General features: G+C 52.8%; 1 protein-coding gene across 1 annotated transcript in view; it reads left to right on the top strand.

Annotated features, from left to right (window-relative positions):
* Positions 1–15463, top strand: part of CCDC12 (coiled-coil domain containing 12) — a 39708-nt gene extending 24245 nt beyond the window's left edge. Inside the window, exons 2-7 of the mRNA XM_040994362.1 lie at positions 159–223; positions 13638–13717; positions 13985–14046; positions 14234–14268; positions 14992–15068; positions 15166–15463. Of these exons, the coding sequence (XP_040850296.1) occupies positions 159–223; positions 13638–13717; positions 13985–14046; positions 14234–14268; positions 14992–15068; positions 15166–15248 (402 nt within the window). The 3' untranslated portion in view covers positions 15249–15463. The remainder of the gene's footprint in view (positions 1–158; positions 224–13637; positions 13718–13984; positions 14047–14233; positions 14269–14991; positions 15069–15165) is intronic.
* Positions 15464–17061: the final 1598 nt, after the last annotated feature.

Below are 17061 nucleotides of genomic sequence, written 5' to 3'. Positions count from 1 at the left end.
CAGAAGCGGCAGGCATGAGCCCCACGCAGAGGCTGGGACACAAAGCTGGTCCTGGCCAGGGGCCAGGGTGTCTCTGGCTCCTGAGAATTCCTGTTCCTTCTTAGCTTCCGGGCACAGGAGCTTTCATGTAAGCTGTGACTTTCTCCTTTGCTTTGCAGGACAAGGAAGAGGGGGAGCTCAAGGCCAAGCAGCCCAGAGAGGAGGAAGAAGGCGAGAAGCACAGGTGAATGACCCGTGCAGCTCTGCTCTGCTCCCAGCTCCAGTTCCCACTTGTCTCCATGGGGTCCCAGCCCTGCCTCTGCCTGCCTCTCTCCTCTTCCTCCCGTGGCTCCCTCATCTGGGGCCTTCTCTACATCCTCCCCCTCTCTCCCCACCTTTGGCCTTCCGGTAGCTGCACAGCTGCTCATAGTTTCCTTCTAACCTTCACACTCTGCCTTTCTACTCTGTTCACATTCCTTTGATGTCTCAGGTTTTGTGTAGAGCTCAGCCCAGACTTCTCATTCTTCGTCTATGCCCCACCCTCATTCTCACCCCGCAGTTTCATACCCTTATGTAGGAGAAGTCAGTTTTTGCCAAAAAAACAGCATTGGGTTGAGTCAACTGAAATTGTCTGAACAGCACATGCAACAGGGTTTGGGCGCTGCTCCCTTGTGGTGTGAAGCACAAGGCCTTCCTCCCTGACTGGAGGGCTGCTCCTCCCCAGGGCACCATGAGCTGCTTTGCATCAGAAGTGGTGGGGACTGTTTGTAGGAGCCAGTGTGAGGACAAGGAGAGCAGGGCACCTGACCCTCATGAGCTTGGGAGAACCTCCAGATGCCCCCAGTCCCAGTGGTCCCTTACCCCATTCTGTGGCCAGCCCCAAGTTGGAACTCTGCCTGGGACCAGACTTTGCGTCTGTGTTGACAGATGACCTTGATGTCCTCTTCCCAGAGCAACAGTTGTGTTCGTCCCAGCCAGGGGAAACCCTTTGCCTCACATGCAGCTGAGTGTGGAAAGGCACTCTGGTTAGGGAACAGAGCAGACCCCATCCCCAGCCTCCTTTGCTTCTGGGGAGAAAAGGATGACCTCTGTGGTCAGCAGCCAGTGAGCATCTCAGATTGCTCTGTTCTTGCAAGCAGAGAATAGCCAGTTGAGTCTACTGGGTTGAGCCTGGGTGCCAGGTGGAACCCCCGTGGGCGGTAGCCCCTTGCAAGTGTGCTAAGAGGTGTGCAGAGCCTGCTCTTGGCTGCCTTCAACCAAGGCCTAATGGAGAATGTGCTTGCTGAGTTCAGGCCAGGATCTGTGGGGTAGAATTTCTGTTTTGGAAGGCTCAGTGCTGCAGACCTGCAGTGGATGGTGAGTTAAACTCTCACTGGGGAGACATGGACAGACGTCAGTCACTCTGTCCCCTTGACCCCTACTCCTAAGCCCTGCTGTGTCTCGGGATGACTCCAGGTTAGTTAGAAAGATCTGTCTCTAAACCTGCGTCCAGCCTGGGTGCATCTGTGACTCACTTTCCTCCTTCCCAGCCTCTTCCCTCAAGCCTCACTCTGGTGTCCTCCCCGAGCGGCTCCATCCTGCATGACTGCCTGGCTATGACCTCTGACTGCCAGGTGACCCTGGGTATGCTGCCTGTGAATGCCTGGCTTCAGCTTCCTTCGTGGTGCTGTTAGGTGTTGGCGAGCAAGATCTTGCCCTAGATACCTTCCAGGTCTCAGTGCCCCTTGCAGAGGTGCAGGGGCCTTGCAGTGGTAGCCAGTTGCATGGATTGGTATGACTGGTTCATCAGGCACATTTTTTACTTGGGCACCTGGGAAAACAACAGCTATGAGGCAATTTTTGGTTTAGCAACCAGCCCTGGAACTGGAGGATTTAGGCAGATGGAGCAAGCCCCTTGATTTGGAATTCAGCCTTAGATTTGAGGGCAAGCCACATGGCCTCAAGAAACCTCAGTACTTCAACTTTAAGATGGGTTTAAGGCTAGAACTTGTTTTGCCTAATGGCTAGCGCAAATGCCACAGCTGCTTTCCCACTGGGGTTTGGGTGGTGGGTACGAGGGGAGACCATGAGTAGCAGTGGTGAGAGCTGAGTGAGGCCGATGCATGGGAGTTGAAGTAAACAGGTTTGACTGAGGAGTGCCATGTAGCACCTTGCTGCCTCAGCACATGAGACAGGCCTTGGAGATGGGCAGAGCTGCATCGGTGTCTAACCCAAGACATGGGAAGACCTGTCGGGTTGGGAGGAGGTGCCTCATTGCCTGATCCTCTCCAGTTGTGCTGACATCACCCACCTGTTTGCCTGTACTGCACCTGCCCCACTGCGCAAGGAGACTTCTTTCTAGCTCCTTTGTCCTTTTTCCAAGTTTTTTGTTTGTTTTTAAAATTTATTTTTATTTTAAAGTCAGATTCACAGAAAGATCTTCTGTCTGCTGGTTCACTCTCCAAGTGGCCAGAATGGACGGAGCTGAGCTGATCTGAAGCCAAGAGTCAGGAGCTTCTTCTAAGTCCCCCATGTGGGTACAGGTTCCCAAAGCTTTGGGTCATTCTCTGCTGCTTTTCCAGGCCACAAGCAGGAAGCTGGAAGGGATCCCGGAGTGCTCAAGGCGAGGATTTAGCCACTAGGCTATCATGCCAGGCTCTTCATTCTAAGTTTATGATCAGCTTTTTAAGATCTGGTTTTATTTTTTTTTTAAGATTTTATTTTTATTATTTTTTATTGGAAAGGCGGATATACAGAGAGGAGAGCCAGAGAGGAAGATCTTCTGTCCGATGATTCACTCCCCAAGTGAGCGCAATGGCCGATACTATGCCGATCCGAAGCCAGGAGACTCTTCCGGGTCTCCCACGCGGGTGCAGGGTCCCAAAGCTTTGGGCCGTCCTCAACTGCCTTCCCGGGCCACAGGCAGGGAGCTGGAAGGGAAGCGGGGCTGCCGGGATTAGAACCGGCGCCCATATGGGATCCCGGGCGTGCAAGGTGAGGACTTAACCACTTTGCGCCACCGCGCCGGGCCCAAGATCTGGTTTTAAAAACTTGCTGGTTATAGTTGTGTTGAATCTACAGATCACACAATTCCTTTTGAAATTCTTTAGTACTCTACTTGGATAAGTCCTGTCCCCGCACCTCTTCCCTATACAGCCACATCCCCATCTGACAGACAAGGTCTGCAGCAAGTAAAGCAGCCTAGAGAGGAGGAGAGGCAGGAGGTGCTCCATCCCCATGAGGGCCCCTTCTTCCCAGAGCCAACCTTTTGTGGCTAACTCTGGTAGTCAGTGACTCATGCCTAAGGCAGCCCCTCCCCCAGCCCCTTGTTCACTGCCCGGATAAGAAGAGGTACCCTGGAAAGCTGGCCCACAGAGAGGGCCCTCTTGTCAACTGCTGCTCTGGTTTTCTTTTCTGACCCTCTGTAATTCTTGCTGGCAGAGTAAGTGCTGTGTGCCCAGCCTGGTGGGAAGTACTGTTGGGTTCTTGGGGCTGGTTGGAGAGTAGAGGTATTGCACGTCCCATGTGGGCCGAAGGGGTGTGTGTCTTGTCAGGTGGCTGACTGAGGCAGCAGGTTCCAAGCCCCCAGCCCCTGCAACTGTCACTACCCCATGGCTTTGAGTAGAAATGTGCACCCAGCTTGGGTAGTGGGTCACCTTGAGGGCCAGCGGTTCTCCCCGAGGCGAGGGGCACATAATGCAAAAGAAATCAGCACCCTGACCTTCCTTCTTCAGGGATGAAGAACCTGTTCCCCAACTTAGCACACACATGACCCTCCTGTGGAGAGAGATCCCACCCTTGCTGAGGCTGAGAGACCTGGCCCCGTGCCCAACCCGTTTGGTCTGGCCAATGCCAGGCTCCTCCCCTATGTGGGTTCCTTTCCAGGGGTGGGTCTGCACTCCTGGGTGTGTGGCCAGTCCATGACGTCAGCTTGTTCTGACATACATATCTCCATTCACTGGTACCTCCAGGGCAACTCCCATCCATACCTCACTCCAGGCCCAGGATGTCTCAGGCGTGGGCCATGAGGGTGGACCCCAGTGCCACAACTCATGTTGAAGCAGCAGACTGGAGACCCACAGCTACCCTGTGCCCCAGGACTAGCCCAGAAATGTGGGTGAATGCATCCAGAGCGCACAGGCTTGAGGAAGTAGTGAGACCCATCGACCACAATTGGCACCGGGGGTGGCCCTTCTGTTTGAACAGAGCACAACTGCGTCTTGATAGCCTGTTTGTCATGATGTTCCCAAGCCCTGCTCTGGCCATGGCCCCTGCTCTGAGGCTGGGTGTGGTCTTAGTTGTAGGTAAGGAAACCACAGTTGAGGCAGGTGGAGTGACAAGTGGAAAGGAGCTTGCATTGAGACTTCTCCCAGGTGTCTGATATGGAGCCAGGGAGGGAACCAGGAACTCACCCAGCCTCCTATTGCAGGCGAGACTGAAGTTGGTCCTGTCCTTGTCCTGCAGGCTCCCAAGGCAGGCCAGTCATGGCTCTGCCCCACACCTTGCCCTGTATACCCTCAGTAGGAGCCTCGTGACCTCTATCCCACATGCCCTTCTAGCTGAGGCTTGCTTGATGGGTACCAGGGATGCCAGGCTGAGGTTCCAGTGCCCAGCAGCAGGGGCTGACCCCTTGCTGCCCCAGGTGAACTGATGGTTGTGGGCATCGTCCAGCTCCTGGAGCGGTCTGCGGAGTGGATGGCCTGGGATGCTGAGAAGCAGTGGACCCCTGTCCCCCACCATCTGTGGCCAACCCTCATCCTAGACTTTGCGATTCAGCTGAACTCCCTAAACCTTTATTCTCCTTCCTCTTTCAAAACAAAATTGGTGGGCCTGGCAGCGTGGCCTAACGGCTCGAGTCCTCGCCTTGAATGCGCCGGGATCCCATATAGGCGCCGGTTCTAATCCCAGCAGCTCCACTTTCCATCCAGCTCCCTGCTTGTGGCCCGGGAAAGCAGTCCAGGACGGCCCAAAGCTTTGGGACCCTGCACCCACATGGGAGACCCGGAAGAGGCTCCTGGCTTCGGATCGGCATAGTATCGGCCATTGCGCTCACTTGGGGAGTGAATCATCGGATGGAACATCTTCCTCTCTGTCTCTTCTCCTCTCTGTATATCTGACTTTGTAATAAAATAAATAAATCTTTAAAAAAAATGGTGAAGTTCATAAATTATAGTTTCTTTAGAAATTCAGAATTTCTGTAGAGACATTAGAAAGTGAAGATTCATGTATCTCTGCATATCCTGCATTTTAAAAACTTTTTTGAAAGATTTATTTATCTGAAATGCAGAGTTGATCTGCTCTTTCCTGGTTTACTCCCCAAATGGCCACAACAGCTGGGGCTGGGCCAAACCAAAACTAGGAGCTAAGAAATTCTTCTGGTCTCCATATGCGGCTGCAGTGGGGTCCAAGCACTTGGCCATCTTTAGCTGCTTTCCCAGGTGCATTAGCAGAGAATTGGATTGGAAGAGGAACAGCTATTACTCAAACCAGGTCCTTATATGCACCTATATGGTATGTCCCCGTGCAGACGGCAGCTTAACTTCTTGTATCACAGCACTGACCCCTTGTTTTTGTTTTTTAAGCTTTATTTATTTATTTGAAAGAGAATGTGGAGAGTAAGAGAGATCTTCCATCTGCTGCTTCACACCCCAAAAGCTGCTGCAAACCAGGTGCCCAGAACTCCATCTGGGTCTCCTGCATGGTGGCATAAGCTCCATTACTTGGGCCATTACCTCCTGCCTTTTGGGGTGCACATTAGTGGGAAGCTGAAAAGCTGGATCAGGTAGTCAGCTATGGGCTGGAGGTGTCAGATGTCTGCCATTTTGCAACCTTTTTTCACAGAATGTGTCTTGTCTGTCTTTTGGTGAACATATTTCCGTGAAACCCCTGTAGCTGCTCAGTATCTCTGAGGTATCAGGGTTGAGTTCCTGGTTTATCCTCTGTCTCACATTCTGTAAGTACCCGTTAGTTATGAGCTTTCAGGCTGACCAGGTGCACAGTTTGACCAATTTATGGAGAGAACCCAAGTCAGATTGTGCAGCATCAAGACCATGTGTCCCAGATGGAATGCATTGCTCGCTGTGCAGGGGCCACATTTGACTAACCCCTGGGTCTGCTGGTTGCCTGGAGCAGCTGCCAGCTATTTGTAAACCACCCCTCAGGGGGTTTTGATGGACCTCGGGCTGACACAGCTGGGTGAGTGGGTGGCCAAAGTTGTCATGTGTCTCAGTGGGACTCCCAGGCAGTCTCAGGCCAGCTGGCTCTGGCTCTTCTGGCCTTTCTGTGTGAAGAACAGGGCCTTGGGGCTGACACAGTGGCTTAACTGTGTCTCAACTGTGGCTCAATCCTCCATCTGTAAGTGCCAGCATCCCATATGGGTGCCGGTTCTTGTCCCAGCTGCTCCATTTCCTATCCAGCTCCCTTCTAGTGGTCTGGGAAAACTATGGAGGATGGCCCAAAGCCTTGGGACTCATACCTGTATGAGAGACCCTGAATAAGCTCCTGGCTCCTGACTTCAGATCATCTCAGCTCTGGCCCTTGCAGCCATTTGGGTAGTGAATCAGCAAATAGGAAATCTTTCTCTGTCTCTTGACAAGATTCTACTGTGGCCAGCGTGATGTGCTGGGGTGGTAGCCTACGGGGCTTCTTGCCGTGGGGAACACAGAGAGCCCAGAGACCTGGCTGAGGCAGGTGTGGCTTCAGACACCATGCCTCAGATACACAGTGATGGGGTCTTGGTGAGCTGAGAAAAGAAGCTAATTGCATGAAGGTAGGACCAGGAGATGAATGAGTGAAGGGGCTATTGATTGTGAAGCCCCCATGATCAGGGTGGGTAGTCTCTGAGGCCCACTTGCCAGGTACATCATTATATATCACCTCTAAGCTTTCTTTCACTTGTACAATCTAGAACTTTTATCCTGGATTTACAGGAAGCATCATTTTTCCCAGCCCCTTTCCCTCAATGGCAAATTTGGAAGGTGTGAAAACACCCCAAGAGGTGATTTCCCCCAAATCTCCCTGGCCAACCCAAGCCTGGGGCTCCTGCAGCTGGCCTTGGGGAAGGCCTGCGGTACTTGCCAACACTGGCCCAGGCTTCTAGGTCCTTGGGGAGGAAGCCGAGTAGAGGAAATACAAAAGCTGCTTCTGTTTTATTTTTTGTTTTTAAAATTATTTATGTATGTATATGAACTGCTGAGTGACATAGAGGGAGAAATAGGGAAAGATCTTCCATTTCCTGGACCACTGCTCCCACATTCCCACAAGTGTCAAGGGCCAAGCCTACACCAGGAGTTGGGAACTTCATCTAAGTAACAGGGACCCAAATACTGGGACCATCATTTGCTGCCTCCCGGACACATTAGCAGAAGCTAAATGGGAAGTAGAACAGGTCTCCGTTCCAGGCAGACATCCCACGCAGCAGCTTAACCCACCATGTCACAGTGCCCACCCTCCTGTCTCCACACTTTAGAGCGACACTCTAGGGTTTCCTATCTGTGGTCTTTTTAGTGTTCTTGATTAACCCCAAGGGTGGAGGGGTAGGGACGTTTGCTGAGTGAGCCAGCTCTGAAGCCAGGGCTATATGAAAAAATTTGGACTTGTCTTAGGGATCTTGGGGCGTCCTTGCCCAGAGGCAGTCAGTAATCTACCTCCTGACAGGGAGGGAACTGGGTAGCCCAGGACACTTGGTGTCCTAAAAGGCTGGCTGTCTTCTGTCCTAGGCATCAAGGCAGGAAGCCCTTATGCAGGACTGGGTCTCGGCTTCCCTTGGCCACAGAGCTGTGGGGTCGCTGGAGACTGCCTGGTACAGGGCTCTGCCCCTGGAAGTGAGCCTCTCATGTGCCTGCCCACTCTGCCCACTTCCTCTTGGGGTTTGTATTGTTCAGATGGCTGTTTCTGTGCAGAAAGAATACCAGTTGCTTTACAGATTCTGGGAGCCTCAGAAAAGCACTCTCAGGGTCAGTCAGCGCTTCTGTGAATTTTCTGTTTTGTGCTCGGGAACAGTCCTTTTAATTAAACATTATTCTCAGAGGTTATGAAGTCATCCAGGTCATGGCTATAGCCTCACATGGGACACATGGGAGATTTATGGGGTTCCAAATTCAGAAGAGACTAAAAGGTACACAGGAAGTGCTGTCTTCCTGTACTCGTGACTTCCCACTGGGCAGCCTACCTTTGAGACCAGCCTCTCGGCCTGTCCAGAGGCAGGTTGCGCACAGATATGCTGATGCACGTTCTCTCCTGGCACACACACGTTCTCTCCTACACACACTTGTTCTTCTCTGCCCAACGGAGCACCTTGGCATTTAATTTATCCTAAGGAAACTTGGAGGATAGTCCATGGACTCTGGTCCTGTGGATTCTGGAGTTGACGTGCACCAGAGGGTTTGCATGACAGCTTCTGGTCCCCCAGGAGAGTGAGCTCCTGCAAGTTAGGGGACTCTGGTGTCTGCATTGTCCAGAGCTCCTAGCTCAGGACTGTGCTCTGTTCCCTCCTGGGAACAGGGCCGTTCGGCTGGAAAGCTCGGCTTCCACACTTTGCCTTTCAGTCCTTGGGGACTGGGGCTCTTCCCACACAGTGACCAGGTGCCCAGGCATTGTCTCGGGCCTAGGAAGTGCCATGGAGTTGGATTCAGTCTTCTGAGCCCAGGTCTGCCCCATATCCTGTTCTAAGCAGAAAAGGCTGCAGAGGTGACTAAGGTAAGCCAGGCTCTCAGCAGACTGGGTTTCCAGGGCTCAGTAGTATGCAGTCCCAAGCTTGTGGTCCCAGATAGACTGGGAAGGCAGGCAGAGAGGAGGAAGGAGGCTGTTCTTTGCCTAGGCCTTCAGGGCTGTGATGTGTCCTGGGTGGCCCTGCCACGAAGTGTGTGGTATGCAGAAACAGGTGCACTCTGCCACCCTGTGGGCCACACAGGAATCACTCTCTGCTTGGTGACCCTTGCTGTTACTGGAGGAGGAGTTTGGCGGGGCCCTGGCATGTTTGCTGGACTGCTATTCCCAACACTCTGTGCCAGCACATCTTGGGCTGTGAATCTACCACACGCCCGTCTAGCAAGTAGTGACCTTTGGGTCCACGGAGGAGCTTCGGGGGCAGTAGCATGGCGTGGGAAGGTGGTCCTCCTGGGAGAGGAGGCCTCTGTCACCTAGGGCAGCTTTCTGTTCAGTGTGGATGTCCACAGTTGGGGCCAACCCCACACAGTCTCATGGTAGACAGGTAGGTGTTCTTGATTTCCATATGTACACTTTTCCATATATGATCCCCACCGCCAGTGCCTCCAAGACAGCAAAGCTGGGATCTGGACCCGGTTGGCTGTTGGCGGCCAAGACTCTAACAGCCTCCTCTTTTTTTTTAATTTTTGAAATTTTTTTATTTTATGGTATAGTTTCAGAGGGTCTGGGATTTCCCTACCCCCTCCCCAAATTCTCACTCCCTGACTGATTTCCCCATATTCTCACAATAGTATCTCCTCTTTTATTGGAAAGTCAGATATACAGAGAAGAAGAGACAGAGAAGATGATGTTCTGTCCGCTGATTCACTCCCCAAGGGGCTGCAATGACAAGAGCTGAGCTGATCCGAAGCCAGGAGCCAGGAGCCTCTTCTGGGTCCCAAGGCCTCAGACTGTCTTTGACTGCTTTCCCAGGCCACAAGCAGGAAGCTGGGGAAGGGAAGTGGGGCCGCCGGGACATGAACCAGCACCTATATGGGACCCTGGTGCATGCAAGGCGAGAACTTTAGATGCTAGGCTACCATGCCAGGCTCCAGCCTCCTCCTCTTAAAACAAGAATAGCTGCATCAGTAGTGGCTCCAGGGCCCCAGCAGAGTGGCTTCCAGGTGCCAGGCCCTGCCTAATGAGAGCAGTCAGCTGCAGTGTTTCCCGGCTGGGTGTTGGCCTACTCTTCTGGTGTGTCTGGCAGCACACTGTCATGCCCTGTCCAGCCCCCAGGACAGCTGCTGCAGCCTGCTCAGTGTGTGTACCTGTGTCTTCCGGCTTATTTCCTCACTTTCCTTTTTGATTTCACTCTGGTCTTTTTGTGTGTTCCCCCCACCCCCGGGGGGTGCTTCACGTACACACACACACACACACACACTTTGCCTTCCTCTCTCAGTTACCTGCTCTTCATCCCTTTCTTTTCAGAGGGCTCACATCACTCTTTATGAAGTCTGATGAACAGTAGTAGTACTTGTGCCGGTGTCGGTGGGTGCAATGCTAGACTGTTGGAACACTGTGAGTGTCGTTGGCTGCTCTGTCTGCCTTTTGTGCTTATGCTGCTGCTGTCCTCTAAGTCCTGCATGTCATTGTTCCTGTTTGGGACAGTCCATATAAACTCATCTGCATGCTGCTTTTTTCCTCAGTCTCCTTTCTTTGCCTGCAAGGATTTTTCTCTTAAAGGCAGTTTAGCCACGTTTGGAATTCTGCCATCGATTCCTTCACTCTAAGACCCCATCCCCATTTTTCCTCTGCGATCCATAGTTTTAATTCAGACGTTGGCTGCTCCTTTGAAGGGTGGTTTTCTCTGATTCCCCCCGGTTGGCTTCCAGCACTTCGGCAGTGACTTCCCTGCGTGTGCTTTTCATTTCAGTTCATGATATTGCTTTATCTTGTGGCTGATTATTCTCTTGTGAATTCTGTATGGTTCTTTCATTAGTTCTGTAAAAATTTTTAGTCTTTTAAATATTGCTTTGGACACTCTAATTATGTATTGGGGTGTATGTGTGTGTGTGTGTTTTACCATAATTCATATATATTATTTCTTGTTTGTACTTTACAACTTCATTATTCTGCAGCTCAATCTGTGTGTTCACATACTGTTTGTAGTTTTAGCTGTCTTTTTCACTTGTAAAATGTGCATCTGATAACTTTTAATGGCTTTATTTCTCTACTGAAATTTCTTTTCCTGTGGTCTACCATCCTAGACTTTTACTAATGGCAGGGTTATTTTTTTTAATTGTGGATTCTTTTGCATTTGGTTTATATTTAATCCTGTATATCTAATATTTATATGTAACTTCTTTTTTTTATTCTAGATAATGTTAACATAGTTGATCAGAGTGAGATGGATCAAGGGTTAGGGAAAAGTGAGTGTGATCATTACTTCCAAATTTTCTATTTTTCCTTCCTGTTTTGGGGGCAGGAGGTGGATAAGGGGAGAAGCCATACCCAGCCTCCCAGCTACCCCAGTACCCAAGGATGGAGGTGTCTGCCTGATGTCAATCCAAGGTCCCAATGTGGCACACACACTGAGGGCTCTGCCCAGGTGGTTTTGATAGTTCTGAAATTCTGTCGATCTTGTCAGTCCAAGAGTGAGGGAGCCCTTTCAATGTCCATTGGCTGACTAGTCAACCTCAGAGTTTCCATTAGTCCAGATATTTGCTGTCATCATTTGGTTGGAGTAGTCCAATTTGTTCTGTCCTCCTTCCTCTGGGATGGTACATATGTCCCCTGTGGGGCTCAGTGGGCTGACCTATCCTCCGTGTGGATCTGGGTCAGCTGTCCAGTACTCCGTCTTTTTCACTGAGGAGGACCAGTTTTCACAAGTGGGCCAAGGACCCGAGCGAGGCGACCCAGGTCCCACCAGACCCTGGCAGGGGTTTTAAGTTTAGTTTTTAAATCCAATATCTACATCTCCTTTGCCTGCATTTTTCTTTTGGTTTTGAGTCTTAATATGGTGTATGAGAATGTCTAGAGGTAACTTGGGACTGTGGGTCGTTTCTTTTCCTTTAGAGACTAATCCACCTTCCACTGGACAGTTGAGCCAGGTCTGCCCCGACCCTTATTCAGGGCTGGTGAGGAAGCATCCTCCCCTGTAGGCAGCTCCATTTCCCCCTGCCAAAGGGCTGGCCAGTCTCAGTCCCTGAGAACAAGTGGTTCACTTTTAGGATGTAGGTCATGGGAGGGGTCATAGCCAAGCTGGAGGTGGGGTTGCCAGAACTCTCTTCTCTACTTGCCATGAACGCACCCTATTCTCCCTCTGGCCCGGGGAGAGTGCAGGAAGCTCTGCCTCGCCTCTGCTTACATATATGGGAGGCTGCAAGGGGAGAGCACTGCACACACAGTCACTTCCATCTCATCTCTGCCATTGCAGCCCATCAAATCCCTGTGGTCTTTATACTTCTCCAAGGCCCATAAGTAAATTTTTTTTCTCTCTTTTAAAAATTTTTATTCATAAGTAGATTTTTTAAAAAGATGTCTCTTGTTAACTTCCGGCAGAACCCAGTACTCCCTGACACCTCTCAGAGACTCCTGCCCTTGGGATGGAGATGGGGGCACTGCTAGTTGGGCATTAGGGAGGGGAAATGTCTTTATTCCTTGGGACAGGGGAGAACTTGGCCCTCGCTTGGTAGAGCTGGCCCCATGCCCAGCACCAACTCCTTGGTTTCCAGCATAACTGGGGAAATCAAGCCCCAGAACAAGACTAGGCCTCATTGGTGGGGAGCCAGGTGGTCTTGCTGCTGGACCGGCACTCAGCTCTGGGGGTGACAGGGCTGGTGTTCTCTCCTGACTATCCGTGTCCATCCCTGTCCCCTGCCCTTCAGGAGGTGGGGCTGGACGTCCATTTAACCTGCTTCTCTGGCTTCCTGCCATAATTTCACTGATTCCTCTCTCCTGCCGGTTTCCCTGAGTTTTCAGAGCCTTGGGCCAGTTTCTGAGAGTGACAGTTCTCCCACACCCAGTTTCGCTTCCTCTTTTCCCCTACCCAGTTGAGAACAGAAGTCACCAATCCTGCCCTTCTTCACCCCTCAATGCCTTAGTGACCTGGCAGTTACCCCAGGCCTGGGGCGGGCATCAGGGCATGAGGACCAGGATGGCCTTTCCCTGCTCGTTAGAGCAAGCTGCTGCTAGGAGTATGGCCTTGCCCCACCCGGGCAGAGATCTTCAACCCAACTCCAGGGTTCTTAGCCCCAGAGGCTCTGGCAGGAGGAAAGGAGATGGTGTAAGAATTTAGGACGTGCAGCAGGTAGAGCTGGGGAATGGGGCTGAAGTTCTAAGATTGCAGTAGCCTGTAGGCTGTGTAGCCACAACGGTCAGTTGCCTCCAGGGCTCAGAGCCCATGACAGCCTGTGTGAGAGGCCCTGTTGGGAAACTTCCCTATCTTGGAGGTCCAGAACTTTGTGCTGAGCCTCCAGCTGTGACAGACCTGAAAGAAGCAGTGGGAAGGAGTTGGATTCACCCCAGTCACCCCTGGCTGGCATGCGGGGTTTGCCTCTGCATCCCCAAGGGCCTGTGTGTCATAGGTCTCGGGCTAGACTTTTCAAAAGGCTTGGTAGCCCCCAGGAATGCTCACTTTGCTGCCATCTGGGGTCCTCCGGACCCCTCTTTCCTGGCTTGCAGAGTGACTCCACCCAGCAGCTCTGCCTGGGCCGTAAGTCCAACCTTGCCGTGACCTCCGACGTGCACTCCCTGCTGTGGTTCATTTGGCCCTCCGGCCCCTTGACTGTCAGACACAGATAATTTGGCAAAATACCTGGCCCAACTCCACAGAAGGCCTTGGAGAGCAGCCACACAGCTGCTGGATGATGGAGACTACCAGCGTTCAGGTTCCGCTTCTGTTGCCTGTGAGATGTTAAAGTCGGGAGGTGGCCAAGGATTGCGGGCTCAGGGTGTTTTGGCCTGCAAGGTTTATGAAGTGTGTGAGACACTGTCACTCCCTCACTTCCCAACCACCTTCTCTGTTCCCACAGGGAACTCAGGCTGCGGAACTATGTCCCAGAGGATGAGGACCTGAAGAGGAGGAGGGTACCCCAGGCCAAGCCAGTTGCAGGTAGGTGGGCAGATATCACCAAGGGTGAGGCTGTGCCTCCTAGACCCTCTGCTGCTATCTCATCACAGGCGCACAAGCGGTCCTGGGTGGCAGCATTGAGTCCTGGGTGCCTGCCTAGTCCTGCAGAGGTCCTAGACGTGTTGGGGGGTGCTGAATTTGGAAAAGGGCTCTTGTCTGCCTATGGCATTTGCTCCCCTTCCTCTAGTACCAAAGGGTGGTGTGGCTGCTTCTTTCCCATGGCTTCCCTTGTTGTCTTGCGCCCTCTAGTGGAAGAAAAGGTGAAGGAGCAATTGGAGGCGGCCAAGCCAGAGCCCATCATAGAGGAAGTGGTGAGTGCCCTCTCCCCCACCCCCCTTCATCTACGCTCTCTGTGCCCTTCCTTCTCTTTAGGTCTTTCTTCTCCCGCCTACTTGCCATGTCCTCCTTCTGTCCTTTCTCTCCTTACTGTTGTATCTTGTCTCCCCTCGTCCTTCAGGGCTGGGTCCCCTAGCTCTGATATGTCTCCTCCCTCCCCAGGACCTGGCCAACCTCGCCCCCCGGAAGCCTGACTGGTGAGTATAACCTTGTAGCCTTGCAGCCTGGTACAGGCTGACTGGGGCTTGGTGCAAGGAGTGGGCCTTGGGCTGGGCCCTGCCGACCCTCTCAGTGGAGGCAGGATAGAGGGAAGGGCAGACACAGGTTTCTACTACCATTCTGCCCCCAGCCAGTCTGTTTCTCTCGGCTGCAGGGTCGTCATCACAGAAATACGGCCCCTGCCTCCTCCAGGCCTCCCCTCCAGCCCTTGGGTTCCTTTCTGAGGAGTCCATGGGCTGGGAGGCCTGGATCTTATTTTGCCCTGGGCCACTGGTGGGGGCTGTGTCCTTGCCACCTGCCCTTCTAAGCAGCCTGTGTCTGTGTCAGGACCAGCACCAGCAGCAGGGCCCCAGCATGATTATGCTCTTGGCAACCCAGAGCCAGTGAATAGGTTCAGAGCACGCGTACTTCCGGAGGCCCCCAAGGCTGAGGGTGCACCTGTGGCTGGAGGGGCACGTGGGTCATGGCAGCAACTGGGGGGACTCACCCGACAGAGGATCCCAAAGGACCGTCCCTTCCCTTAGTCCAAATTTAGTTCCCTGTGTTGAGAGGGTCGGCAGAAATGGTCTCCTTGCTTCAGTGGAACTGAGAAGGAAGGCTGGTTCTGGGTTTTGGAGGACACCAAGAGAGAACGCGAGTGGGGTGTAGAGGGCCGCAGGCCATGTCTCAGCTGCTTACCTGCCCCTCCCTCCCTGCTCCAGGGACCTCAAAAGGGATGTGGCCAAGAAACTGGAGAAGCTGGAGAAGCGCACCCAGAGGGCCATCGCCGAGCTCATCCGTAAGTGCAGGGCCTGGCCAGCCAGGGGCCCTGCCCCCTTGAGTTTTGGCCCAAGTGCTCAGCTCTGTCTACCCCCTCTGTCTGCCCTCTGTCCCAGGTGAAAGGCTGAAAGGCCAGGAGGATTGCCTAGCCTCTGCAGTGGGTGCCACCACCGAGCAAGAGGCCTGCGACTCTGACTGAGGCGTGGCCCACACCATCTGCCGTCGGGCCTGTCCTGCAGGTGGCTGGGCTGGCCTGTTCTGGGTGTAAGATCAGCTCCTCACCTTCTCAGAGCCCCCATCACCCCAAGGAGACAGAGCTCTGTTGCTCGCCTGGATCTGTACATATGGATGTTTGGTCTTTTCTGTTTTGTGTATTTTTTATTTACTCTCTTGAAATAGACACCAGTAAAGGGCTGTGTGTGACCACAAGCTGTTCTCTGCTGCTGGGCCCCAGCATGCTAAGGGGATGGGCTCCAGGACAGGGCAGAGGTGGTATCTAATGTGAGACACCCCTGCCCTGGGCTGGTGCTGTTGAGGCTGGAAGCCAAAGGGATTCAAGTCCCAGATCTGGCTGCGGTTAGTGGCGATCATCTCAGAACCAGTGTGTGATGAAGAAAGGGTCTGACAGTTCCCTGAAGATCTGCCCCAGGCCAGGCCAGGTAGTAGTCTGTGGGACCGCTGGAGAGCCCTGACTCCCATGGGCCCCTCACCATGTGAGAGGGTCCCTGCGGAGGAGGCTGGGCTGTCATCTACACCCCTGGTAGGTTGACCCCATGCCGGCTCAGTCACAGGTGCCTCTAACCTGATGTCCCCTTCAGGGTCTGCCCCTGCACTAAGTCATCGGATGCGGCTGTGCCTGTGTCACGTTGCAGAAGCACAGTGTCCTAGCACTGGTAGTCAGTGTCAAGGGACAGGAGTAAGTGTGTGTACAGTCAGTCCACACCTCCCGGGAAGCATTTGCTGTGAGGCCCCTGGCTCCTGCACGAGCAGCAACACAAGGCCAGGACTCCAGCTCTTAACTGATGACAGTGACCAAACATGCCCACGGCAGCCAGGAGCAGAGCTGACCTTCCATGGCTGGTAAAAAAGGATGGAGACTCCTGTGGGGAACAGGACGCTTGTGGCAATGGACAGTCTCGGGTGACTGGTACCCAGGCTTCTGGCATCCCTAGCTCTGTTGCAGTGCAAACCCCACAAGAGCTCAGAAAAGGGGTGACTTCTGCATTTGAAACTGTGGCCCCTGAACTGAAAAACCGCCCAGTTGGGAAAGAGGAATACCACTACTACTGTATGTGGTGGTCACGCACATAGAAATGACACAGTGCAGGGGGCGGCCAGTGCCTTAACGAGCAGCTAAGTGGGGGAATTTATATCCAAGGAAACAGAATTTCACCATCATAACTCAAGAAAACTGTCAAGAAACCATGGGAATAAGAAATAGGCAGCAGGAGGCATGTTCAGTCTTGTGTTTGTGACCCCCCTGTGTGTTCCACGTTGGGGTGCCTGGATTCCCTACCCACCTCAAATTCTTGTTTCCAGCTTCCTGTTAATCCAGACCTTGGGCAGCATGAGTTTAAGGAACTGGGCTCCTTACTACCCACAAGGAAGACTTAGAGCAGGTTCCCAACTCTCACCTTTTCCCGGCCCAGCTCTGGCCATTCCAAACATTTGGGAAGTCAGTCAGTGGATGGGAGCTCACTGTCTGCCTGCCTCTCAAAAAAAAAAAAAAAAAAAAAATAGGGCCCAGTATGATAGTGTGGAAGTTAAAGTCCTCGCCTTGAACTTGTTGGGATCCCATATGGGAGCTGGTTCTAATCCCGACAGCTCTGCTTCCCATCCAGCTTGTGGCCTGGAAAGCAGTTGAGGTCGGCCCAAATCCTTGGGACCCTGCACCCACAAGGGAGACCTAGAAGAGGCTTCTGGCTTCGGATTGGCTCAGCTCCAGCCATTGTGGCTGCTTGGGGAGTGAATCATCGGATAGAAGATCTTCCTTTCTGTCTCTCCTCCTCTCT

This window comes from Ochotona curzoniae, unplaced genomic scaffold (assembly GCF_017591425.1).
Source record: "Ochotona curzoniae isolate NIBS_2020 unplaced genomic scaffold, NIBS_Ocur_1.0 contig_908, whole genome shotgun sequence".
Lineage (NCBI taxonomy): Eukaryota > Metazoa > Chordata > Mammalia > Lagomorpha > Ochotonidae > Ochotona > Ochotona curzoniae.
The sequence above is the reverse complement of the archived record's forward strand: the minus strand, read 5'-3'. Positions and strand labels throughout refer to the sequence as shown.